Source organism: Sinocyclocheilus rhinocerous, unplaced genomic scaffold (genome assembly GCF_001515625.1).
Source record: "Sinocyclocheilus rhinocerous isolate Xijiao unplaced genomic scaffold, SAMN03320098_v1.1 scaffold1148, whole genome shotgun sequence".
Taxonomy (NCBI): domain Eukaryota; kingdom Metazoa; phylum Chordata; class Actinopteri; order Cypriniformes; family Cyprinidae; genus Sinocyclocheilus; species Sinocyclocheilus rhinocerous.
The window spans coordinates 544,348-556,242 of record NW_015664019.1 but is presented as its reverse complement, the minus strand read 5'-3'; the positions used below and the strand labels follow the sequence as shown (position 1 = coordinate 556,242).

General features: G+C 36.7%; 1 protein-coding gene across 3 annotated transcripts in view; it reads left to right on the top strand.

The window, feature by feature from the left end:
• Positions 1-11,634, top strand: part of LOC107729351 (TBC domain-containing protein kinase-like protein) — a 57,370-nt gene extending 45,736 nt beyond the window's left edge. For 2 of the 3 annotated variants that reach the window (XM_016539825.1, XM_016539826.1), the window contains exons 24-26: positions 8,868-9,043; positions 10,921-11,080; positions 11,213-11,634. In XM_016539825.1, the coding sequence (XP_016395311.1) occupies positions 8,868-9,043; positions 10,921-11,080; positions 11,213-11,323 (447 nt within the window). In that variant the 3' untranslated portion in view covers positions 11,324-11,634. Of the gene's footprint in view, positions 1-2,916; positions 3,192-8,867; positions 9,044-10,920; positions 11,081-11,212 lie in introns of those variants that run through there. The other variant, XM_016539827.1, reaches the window with a different exon arrangement.
• Positions 11,635-11,895: the final 261 nt, after the last annotated feature.

Genomic DNA, 11,895 nt, shown 5'->3' with positions numbered 1-11,895 from the left:
GTTTAGAAATGCATACATTTCACCAATAAATCACATCTTCAAGGAGTTGTTGAACAGGTAGCAAAGTTGGAGTTCAGCAGGAATTTCAGCTACATTTGTTCTGGCTGTCTGGAGTTTCTTCACACAGAAAAAAGGGGTTGAAAATTGTACCTTTTGGGGTACAACAACTTGTCACTGGAGCAGTACCCTTAAAAGCACATATTTGCACCTTTTTTACCTCTAATAGGTACATATGAGTACCTTAAGGGTACGTATTACTACTCTAAGGTAAAAAAAAAGTAAAAATATGTGCTTTTAAGGGTACTGCTCCAGTAACAAGCTGTTGTACACCAAAAGGTACAATTTTCAACCCCTTTTTTTCCTGTGTGTTTCTGCTGAAAACTTGCACATGTAGGCTACAGGCATCAGTTGACCTCAATTGGCTCGAATGCCGCCATTAATTTGTCAAAGTATGTCCTAATGCATGTGAGAATTCAGCCTTTACCCATAAATATTCCATCCTCTGCTCTCATCCAACCTTTCCGGTGACCTAACCTTCTGATTGTGCTCGTTGCTCTTCCTGTCATATTATGAAAATCTCCTGGTTGACATATACTAAAGACCAAAGGTAATACGAAGACTTTTCATATTCTTATCATAAGCTATACTTTTAAACACATGTGGCTACTAAGTACTGTGATTGAGAAACCAAAAAAATATTTATTTTTCACAACATATATATATAATAGTATTTATTAATATTAATAATTAACCTTAATATAATAATATAGTAACAATATACAGTTTAAATTTTTAATGCTATTAATATCATTTAAATATATATTTTTTTATAGTTTAGCTTCCAAAATTTCTACTTTGTTTTACATTTTGCCTATTTCATACATAATGGAAAAATGTTAACAGTGAAGATTAAACATTGGGCCTTCACATACTTCAAATTTAATTGGTGCTTCTGCACAACCAGGATAATAATGTTCAGATTGCCACCACTTAATAAATATAATAATCCAGCCAGATAATTAAAACTGTTTGCTTACTTCAGAAGTATTGCCATATTTATTTATTTTTTAAAGGGTGTCTTGTAATCATTAAATGACTGATATTAACACTTCTGGAGAAGCTTGTGAGTCTTTATTTAGAAAATGCATTTCTTAGCACTGATATGATACATGTTATGTATCATGATGTGAGATGTATTTCAGATCACACTGAGAGCATCTATCTAACCTTTTACCTCTTTGCGTTTGGCTCTCTGTTTGAGATTCATCAGCGATGGGCCCAAGGCAGTGCTGAGCTTCACAAACACTCATCTGTTGACCTAATCTCTTTCTATTCTCTGACTGAACACAGCGTGATGTCTGGAAATGCACTGCTTCAGCGATATCTAGCTACATGCGTATCTGTGAAAGGCTGAGAAACGCTCGTGGTCTCACATGCCTACGCACTCACATATACATTTACATTTAATCATCTTGGCGAATGCATTCTTGCATAAGCAATTAACCACGAAGTGTAGAAGGTACATAACTGGGTAGAAAGTGTCTCAAGTGTGCTGTGGCTTAAAGGAATAGTTCACCCAAAATGAAAATTTGCTGGAAATGTACTCACCATCAGGCCATCCAAGATGTAGATGAGTTTGTTTCTTCATCAGAACAGATTTGGAGAAATGTAGCATTACATCACTCAACAAGAGATCCTCTGCAGTAAATGGGTGCCATCGGAATGAGAGTCCAAACAGCTGATAAAAACACCACAATAATCCAGTCCATCAATTAACATCTTGTGAAGCAAAAAGCTGCATGTTTACAAGAAACAAGTCCATCATCAAGACGTTTTTAACTTCAAATGGAGGCTCCTGGCTAAAAGACAAGTCCTCTATTCATAGTATTCCTTTCTCATCTGAATCAGGAGAGTAATATGCGCCAATCAAGCGCTGTTTTTAAGTTAAAACAGTCCAAAACAGTTCTAAACAAATATGTTGGTGAATTTTGATGTGAGAGGAAAATAGAGGATGGACTTTTTAACTGAAGGAAGCATTATTATTGATAATGGATATGTATTTTGCTCAGAAGCAACGGTTCAGATGCCTTAATGATGGATTTGCTTCTTACAAACCCTCAGCTTTTCAGAGGATCCATTGGTGAGAAAGGGATGTAATGGTACATTTCTCCAAATCTGTTCTGATGAAGAAACAAACTCATCTACATCTTGGATGACCTGAGGGTGATGTACTTTTAGTAAATTTTTAGATTTTAAGGAAATTTTCATTTTTGGGTGGACTGTTCCTTTAATGGTTTAAAGGGGTCATAACATAGCCTAGATTTTTTTAGTATTGACGTCACCTTGCACCTCAGATCCAAAACGAGCTGTTTTTGGAGCTTGATTAAATAAATGCTTTGTTTATAATAAGGAGGGCGTTTTAAGCTATGAAACGTACACAAAGACCTATTATATGCCAAAAGATCAAGGCAAATTTGTTTTCTCATGTCATGACCCCTTTAAGATTTGCACTGGTAAACAAAAGGTTACACAGTAGCTTAGAAACAAGCATGTCTGTACAGAATCTGTTAGTATTCTCATTCATCTCAATGGCAGTTATGCATTTAAATCAAGTGACTAAATAGTCTTTAGTACATGTTTTGGAACAGTTTACTGTGTTATAGTTTTAGACCTATTCTCCTGTGTCATATAAGACTATTTCAGTTCTTATTTCTTTTCTATTTGGTCTACTATTTATTCATCCTTTGTCATGCATTTTTCTCTGTGCAGAATCACTTGTTTTTTTCTCTAGCTGTGCTCCGGGTGGTAAATGGTGCAGTTAGGCCTGCTGTTGATTGTCATCTCCTGGTCATTAGAGCATGATGTGTCTGCTGAACAAGCTTTCTGCTCTCTCTCTTTTTGTCGGCCATCTGACAGGCGCCATCACTAAAGCCTGACTCCAACAAGTCGGAACTTGCAGCCAAACCTTCTGTCAGCAGCCGTGTGTGTGTGTGTGTGACAGAGATGATGATACCAGTGATTTCAGCTGATTCAGAGAAACATCATGTGTACACGGCTGAATGCGTTTTTGAGCAACACTAAGTAGTTATAGATGGTCGTGCTTTGAAATTATGATGAATCATGATGAACAGTAATAACTACAACGTGCCTTTTATTGCGATGGTTACTGACTGCAATAAAGTATAACCAAATGGTCATACCTGATATGGATGCATAACACACTGAAATGTGTTACGTAAAATAGCAACATATTTCTGTGATTGAATTCACATTTCCCATTTGGTTCAAGATGAAAATTCCAATTCAGTAATACAATTTAGTTTTGCCATTTTCTGCACTAGTCTTAACATTTCATTTAAAACAAATGTGTCTATAATTTGCAAAATTAGAATCTATTATCTGAACTGGACTGATATGTTGATGAAAGGGTAGAGAAATTATAATTTCTGCAGTGCATTTCAGCCACTGTCAATAGTTTTGAAATTTTGTTTTCTTGCGTGTTCCCCTTCATCAGTTATTTCATCATAACAGGTCTTTGCAATTCAGAAGTACTGAGATTTTATATACAATTTTTTACAAAGGCTCAGAAAGGCTGCATTTATTTGATCAAATATACAGTAAAACAGTAATATTGTGAAATATTATTATAACTTTAAGAAACTGTTTTCTATTTGAATATATTGTAAAATGTAATTTATTCCTGTGATCAAAGCTGAATTTTCAGCATCTTTACTTCAGTCTTCAGTGTCACATGGTCCTTCTGAAATCATTCTAATATGCTGATTTGCTACTCAAAAACAAACAAAAACAAATATACTGTGTATATATACCAGGGATGGGAAAATTCACCGATTTGCATCGGTGCATTGACATAAAAGTTAACAATGCGATGCATCGATTTAAAAATCTGCATCAGATACAAGTTGGCATTTGTATCTCGATGCATCATTTCTAACATATCTGCATATACTGTCACTTTTGATCAATTCTTGCTGAACAAAAGTATTATTTAAAGGGGTCATATGATGCTGCTAAAAAGAACATTATTTTGTGTATTTGGTGTAATGAAATGTGTTTATGCGGTTTAAAGTTAAAAAAACACATTATTTTCCACATACTGTACATTATTGTTTCTCCTCTATGCCCCGCCTTCTGAAACGCGTCGATTTTTACAAAACTAATCGACAAATTGATATCTTACTGGCCCCAAGCTTTTTAACAGTGGTGTGTTTGCATATTATCAGCTACTCTTGATACTTTGTGCACCAAATATTTAATGTCGCATTGGCTCTGCATCATAAGATGCATGTAGATTTACAAGAGATTCCTGATGCTGTTTGAGTTCTCTGCAGACTCATTTCTGAGCTTAAGTTCTTCCACTCCTTCAGACAATTGTTCATTAAAGTCTCAGACATTAAACACAGAATAACATCAGTCCATTTTGTGAAGAATCCACCTCCATTACTTGGGCTTTACTAGATGATTTTAAAGGTTATTTAAGGCTTGTTAAGTGAATAAGCTAGTTTACTCAATAACTCAATAACAAGGTTCTCAATAACACGCCACTCGAACACAAAGTGCCAAAGAACTGTGGGTAATCCTCTTAAAAACATTCCTTTTGGGCTGTGTACACGGCCTTTGTGTCAGCCTGTTAATGATCGATGTTCGGAACGACCAAGTGCAAATGACTTCTGGGTGAACTGAGGTCATTGTCACAACCAAAAACTTTGAAGCAAGTGGACCTGTACTTTAGTCTCAAATACTCTTGTACTGGACCCTTTTCAATCAGTTTTGCTGTTCATTTTGTTGTGTGCATTGGTATATTGTTGGCCTTTTAAGTTACATGGTATGTGGTATTAATGCTGCCCATTAGTTTCTGGTTGTTTCACTGTCATTTTGTTTCATGTGTTGGATAGGAACCTGACAACTGTAACGAAGTATATAATCTTCCAGCTCTGCAGAAATAAGTAACAAAAACAACAACAACAAAAGAAAAAAATGCAATATATTCGCAACAAGCCACCAAAACGTCCACTGTGATGATAAACACATTTCATTACACCAAATACACAAAATAATGTTCTTTTTAGCAGCATCATATGACCCCTTTAAATGTTTATTCTACAGAAACAAAAATGCATTTTAATAGTTAAAAATAAACAATTGTGTTTTGTGGGGAAAAACCATTGTCACCTTGTTCACTAGTTGTATGGCACTATTTTTTGTGAATCCGGTTTGGAATAATATTTTTCTATGAAAAGTTTTATGCAAATATTTTTGAATTGAATTTAAAAAAATTTAATATTCTAATATTAGGTAGAAAAAAATAATACACTGCTAATTTATTACATATATTTCTATATAAATTTAAATATAAAATAATAAATATTTTTTTAAATAATATATTTTTTTAATTTAATGCAGTGACAAATAAAAGCTGATCATTTATTTTTATCCATTTACTGTACATGGAAATATATGGCTGCCTTTATATTTTAGGAAGGATAAGATTATCATCATAATATAATCATCATGTTTGTGGGTACTTGGCACCAAACATTTTGAAAATACTTGATGCATATTGTTAGGCATGATCTAACAATATCAACCCAAATAAAATGGCAGTGTATCTGGGCAATGTAATTATTTTGCATGCAACAAAATGCATGTTTTCTTTTTTTTTTTTCTTTTTTTTGAAGTATATTCCAGCTTTGAGGTGGCATGTGACGCTAGGCTCTAATTGGTTAGGAGAGGGGAAGTGAGCAGACTATTGTCTCATTCCTTCAGTCTTAGATCTGTATTATTATTCTGATCCCAGACTTTCTTTCAGAATCTCTGATGTGCGGCAGCCTAAACATATCACCTATTCCAGCGCAGCCAGATGTTGGATGGTTAAATGCCTCTCATGCACCACAGGGCATCGTCACATGACTGAATTAATGCCAGATCTCCATTTCTCATCATTTTTGATAGAAGATAGCATATATCTTTTGACAGCTCCTGTCATGTAGATGTTAAGCCTTTCAAACACAAGCTTGTTTTCAGATTTGCACTGGTAATCCTTTTCAGACCGTAAATACCCACTGGAATGTTTGCATGGATTTGGTTATTTCTCCATTTTTAAAGCCAGCTCCTTTCAGCTTTGAGACAAAACATTTACCGCTTCGACCGTTCAGACCAGCTCAGTGGCTTTCGAATCTCTTGCCGTTCTCTGAAACCACAGAGCATCCAAACAGGCAAGTTTACGGCCTATTGAAATGTCACCACTGATAATAAAAGGTCAAGACTCTTGCCTGCATTTAGAGCGTCTGAAGCCAGGGCACAAGGGCCTTCTTTAGGCAATGATGAGAATGCCACGGGCCCTGCGGATCTAATGCACTTTAATACCAGAATCCATTGGACATCAGCCGCCCTCCATTCCTCAAACTTACCTCCATTGCTAAGGTGACCTCATAGGTAATTGGCTGCACTCTGTGGGAGGCTGGTACTCCGTGACTGATTGGACTGATTTCATGGGCTACTGAACATTGACATTTACGAGATATCCCCCCACCTCACTGCCCTTTCCTGTGCTGTTGCCCTTTGTTTCAGAGTCCTGCACTGAGAAGTGAGGAATTCAGCGATAATGGTGCTGGTGCTTCTCACAAGCATAAGATGTCACTAAACAATTGGATTTGTCAATTTGCTTTATATATGCTGTATTGCTCTATGACATTGCTTATACAAACTAATACAGCAAAACAGCGAAAATACTTAAAATAATTGGCTAATTTTAGAACTAAATTGCAATTGCAATTTTTACAAATGGCAAAAGACGATATAAATATGAACATTAAACTACAATAGCACTACGGTATGACTGGGTTTTTAAATGTCAAATTCTTTTAAAATTCAAATGTCAGTCGTGAATATGGTGATGATATTATAGATGTTTAAATCAGTAGAGAGTTTACTATACCGTTTACTCTGCGATAAATTAATTCAAGATATGTTTCTCTGAACGTACATGCTTATAAGTTGTCTGATCCTATGCAGTTTTGATTCTCAAGTATGACAGTATGTCTCTTCCCAGACATTCCAATTCCTGACAAATGCAGATTCAACATGTTAAATGGGCAAAGCGATGCCATAGAAGAATATTTTTAGAACATTTTTACTAATCTAAAGAAGCTTTTTCCTTTATAACTTTTTGTGCAATGGAAAGGTTTTGTGCAATGGAAAGGCTTTTAAAGTTCTTGGTACCATACAGTACTTGAGCCAATAAAGAACATTATTTTTAACAGTGGCAATCAAACCCATAATCTCAGCATTGCTAGCGACTTGCTCTACTGTTTGAGCCACAGAATGCAGAAAAAGATGTGTAGCTCTTTCTACTGGAAAACACGACAATATTGCTAAAGAAAGTGATTTTTATAAATTTGCACACTACACATATTAGATTGGCCATACTGCCCAGCCCTTTTTGTAATTCACTCGCTGTCGGCGGTTACTGTGGATGATTTGCTTGGTAATTTGGCCAGTGTTGAGGGGTAGAGAGGATGAACAGGAACAGTGATTGTTATCCACGCCTATTGTGCCTATTAAATCGGTCCTTTCTGATAAAGATCTAATGTGCCTGAACCGGAAGTGCCAATTAGATCTATGATATTGCTGCATTGCTTTTCAGTCGAGTGGGAGAAATTATATTTATGTGAGAATGAGTGGTTTTCATTCTGCGTTCAACTGGACCATTTGTTGCTCTGTTAATCGTTGGGATGTGGCACAGATGGAGAAATTTCCAGACAGGTGGGCTCCTTGCATATGGAGGCTAGATGAAGCTAATTGCCCCAACCGTGTTGGGAAAAAAGGGTTTGAAAATGGGTTTAAGATAGCAGGGGCCCAGGACATTGGCTGCAATTGTAGGCCAGAAAAAGTGTGTCTTGATTTTGATTCAGGCAAGTTTGTGCACCCCATGAAGACTTCAGCAAAGATGCAAGTGAGGATTTCTGACAACAGCTTGTGACAGATTTTCTAACGGTTAAATTAAGCAGCAGTATTTTGGATACCCTTGAGGGGTCATGCGGCACATCCAGGTAGGCTGGTGAGCTGTCGCATGAATAAAAAACATCTAATCTTGCAGAACTTTTTAATTCCCAACCAAAACAGACAGGAAAAGATCATCGGACTGATATCTAAACACCATTTAACACAGTTTGTATCTACTTGTGTTTTAGGGTCGTGTGAATAATCTCAGCCTCCGCTAGCTATCTAGGGAAAAAAGTTTAACGAGAAGTTGAGGTCAAGGAAAAGTTTTTTTCGGGAGTTGTGCGTCATAATGCCATAAGACCGTGTGATTGCTGTGATGTGTTCACTGGATGCGAGCTGGTCATCTTTGTGGATATCTAGGGCTTTTATTCACCTCGAGGTAACTGCTGTGTTTGAGAGTCAGAAGCCATCTTGAGAGCAGCTCAGTCTTGACAGGTTGAGCTTGAGGTGTTGATTATTCATTCAGGTTGAGATGTCAGAGGGATATGAGATCACAGAGGTGAAAACAAATAGAGGCATGGCAGTGAAATAGAAAAGCCATGCATTTGGATGAGAGAATCAAGCGATCTGGTATAAATGGAGAATGGTTTCGGACCAAGTACAGATCCTTGAGGGATACCGGTATCGTCAGGGTGCAGGATGCAGGAGTTGAACATATGTGTGTGTTTTCATTAAATGTACTCCATGACTCTTCACTGTTTTTCTTGCTTAACACTAACTGGCTAATGCTTACTTGTCTTACTTTCAACCCACTCATCACTTTCTCTCACACATTTTTTGTGAAATACCGCTCAGTGCTGCTAAAAATCTGTTGTTTTACCACTTATTTTTTGCACCCTCAGAGCCGCGAGCCACTCAAGCTGAGCGAGCTGAAAGCAGAAGTGTCTCCGCGTATCTCTGTGGAAGACCTCATTGACCTCTGTGAGCTCAGTGGACCGGCTTGCTTTAAAACTCCTGTCAAGAGGGCCAGGACTGGGAAACCTAAGATTCTGGCAGTGGACATCCGGAGCCTTGAAGAGTATCCTTTCAGTCTTAATGATACTGCAAATAGAATCCTCACACTGCCAAAAAAAAAAAAAAAAGGTTTAGTAAGTTTTAGTCTCACCTATTTTAGTCTCACCAAGTTTTAGTCTCACCAAGCCTGCATTTATTGATATGTTTCTGTGATGTAGAGCTGAATTTTCAGCATCATTACTCCAGTCTTCAGTGTCACTTGATCCTTCAGAAATCATTCTAAAATGGTGATTTGCTGCTTAAGAAACATTACATATTATTATCAATGTTGAAAACAGTTGTGCTACTTAATATTTTGTGGAAAACCATGATACATTTTTTCTGGATTCTTAAATAAAAAGAATAGAATGTTGATGAATAGAAAGTAAAAAAAACAGCATTTATTTTAAATAAAAATCTTTCGTAACATTTTAAGTTTTCTATCATTTTTGAATCATTTTAAGCACCATTTTTGAATTAAAGTATTTATTTATTTTTTTAAAATATCTTAGTTACCCTAAACTTTTTGAACAGTTGTCTAATTGTATCTTCTTAAGATATAATTTTTTTTTTGTCTTTTTATGTTAAGAATAGGATTTTTTGCACTCTATGTGGGACTCATGAGGGCCCAAGCTAGACCTCAGGACAGGACATTAGAAACATCGAAAACTGGAAAAATTGTAAGACCAACTCCAAGAACAAAGGAGGCTTTTTTATAAATTTACTTGCAGAGTTGCCATAGTTGTGCTTTGTTGTTTGAAAGCAATAATTTAATGAGTTGGCTGTACCCTTAAGTAAATTATGTAAAAATCAGATCAGTTGAAACTAAAAACTCAAGTCCGTACACAGATTGTTGTTTGTTGCTAATAGTGAGAGTCCAGTGTGGGGATGTGTGGGAGAGCATTATAGTGGTTCATTTGTTGAAGAGGTTTGTCATTGTTTGCATTAGTGCTGCTTTAAGTAGATACAAGAGAGCACACAAGCAGGATAAGAGCAGTCATAATAAATGTATATAAGGCTTTCAGGGAAATTAAGCTGCCGCATAGTAAATATAATGTAAAAGCTGCAGGGCTGGTATATGGATGTAAATATTCATTATCCTCTCATTCTGTATTCTGCACCATTTATGACCATATCAATATTTGATATGAATGTTAGACAAAGACCTTTCTGTTTTAATGCCTGTATAAAGTCTGCATGAACTAATGATTAATGTGAGCTTTTTCTCATCCTCTTGAGAAACGGAGAAAGGTCTTGTTAAATGTTTCAGAAAGGTTCAGCTCCCAATCATTTTTGTTGAATGATGTAGCGCAAAATACTACAGATCGTAACTTTATCTATAGAGGAAGGCAGTTAAGAAGAGTTATTATTCAGTTACACTATGCACTTTTTCTCTTTTCTCATCTCATCTTTCACTCCGCTCACCTGCCGAGTTTCATTCAGCGCTGCTCTTGCATGCACTCGTCTTGGTCATATTCAGTCGATGTCCCAGGGGAATTTTTTTCCACTTGTTTTATTATTTTTTTTATCTTGTCCTGCACACTTTGTTTTATCTTTGTCTCTTTTCTTTTGTAGTGCTGCAGTGGTTTTTGGATGGAGTTGGGACGGTTTCCACAAAGCCGATGGATCTATGTGGAGTTTGTTCTGTAAATCCTGTGAACTTCACCTGACACAATTACAAACGGCCAGCTCAAGAGCTTACAAGAGATTGCGTGCTGCTTAGATGTCTTACCAGAACATACGTACACCAAAGTACCTCTGGTGTATTCGCTTAATTCACTGCAATACACAGAGTAGAGCTGAACTTCGTAATGGCCTCCACATTTTTAATCAGGCAAAATCGTAAGAAAATGTTTTATTTAAATAAATGCATTCATATGGCCCTTGACCGTACATGTGCAGCTTCAGTCGAGGTCACATCCCAGGCAGCATTAACATCCCGTACACCTCCACGTTTGGGCCAGAGGGGGAGCTGCTCCAGTGTCCCGCCACCAGCGCCCTGGCCGGATACAGATTCCGTGTCATTGTGATCCTCAGCAGCATCATGAAGAATGCGACCACGGTAAAGTTATTTGATTTTGTAGGAAACACACATGCACTGTTAAATGCACTCACTGCAAGTCACTTTATTGAGGCTTCTGTCAAATGCATTAAAACGAACAATAATGATAATTCACGTTATTTTCTCCTGTAGTTTGCAGCTCACCTTGTGAAGGTAAATTTCCCTCGTGTTTGTGTCTTGGATGGTGGCATGAACAAGATGAAGTCCACTGGGCTGTTAACCGTCCCATCCCCGCAGATATAATGGGATGTGCTTCTGTTAAAGGGAAACTTTGTGAACTTTTTACATGGTGCAAAAAGCGAATACATTTCTCAGCTAATACAGTTTTCTTCTAAACTATGTCAAGAGTTCCTTAAAGGCATTATGCATGTCAGCGCTGAAACGTTTGAACTTGAAAATAAATAACAAAACTGAACACAGACTTCTGGGACCAAACAAATCAACAAAAATAAAGGTTTATTTTATTGTGTGAGTTATTGGACAATGCTGACCAATAGTCGAATAGCTATGTTAATGATCCAACCAATAGGAAGCCCCATTCTGCATTTTCTCTTGTTAAATATCCTGTTGCAGTCTGAAATCCGTCAGTACAGAGAAAAACATTGTGAACAGGATTTAAAAGTTACATTTTCAAAGCACCTACATTGTCAAAAACTTCCAGAGAAAGATATGATAAACATTGGACAATATTCTATGGGTGAGAACGCTTAATGTCTAGACAAATCAAACCTGATAGAAAGGTCTGGAAAATGTATATAACCATATTAGTGTGCAAGGGCTTTCTTCAAATGCAGTGCAGTGTTTGATGTGAACAG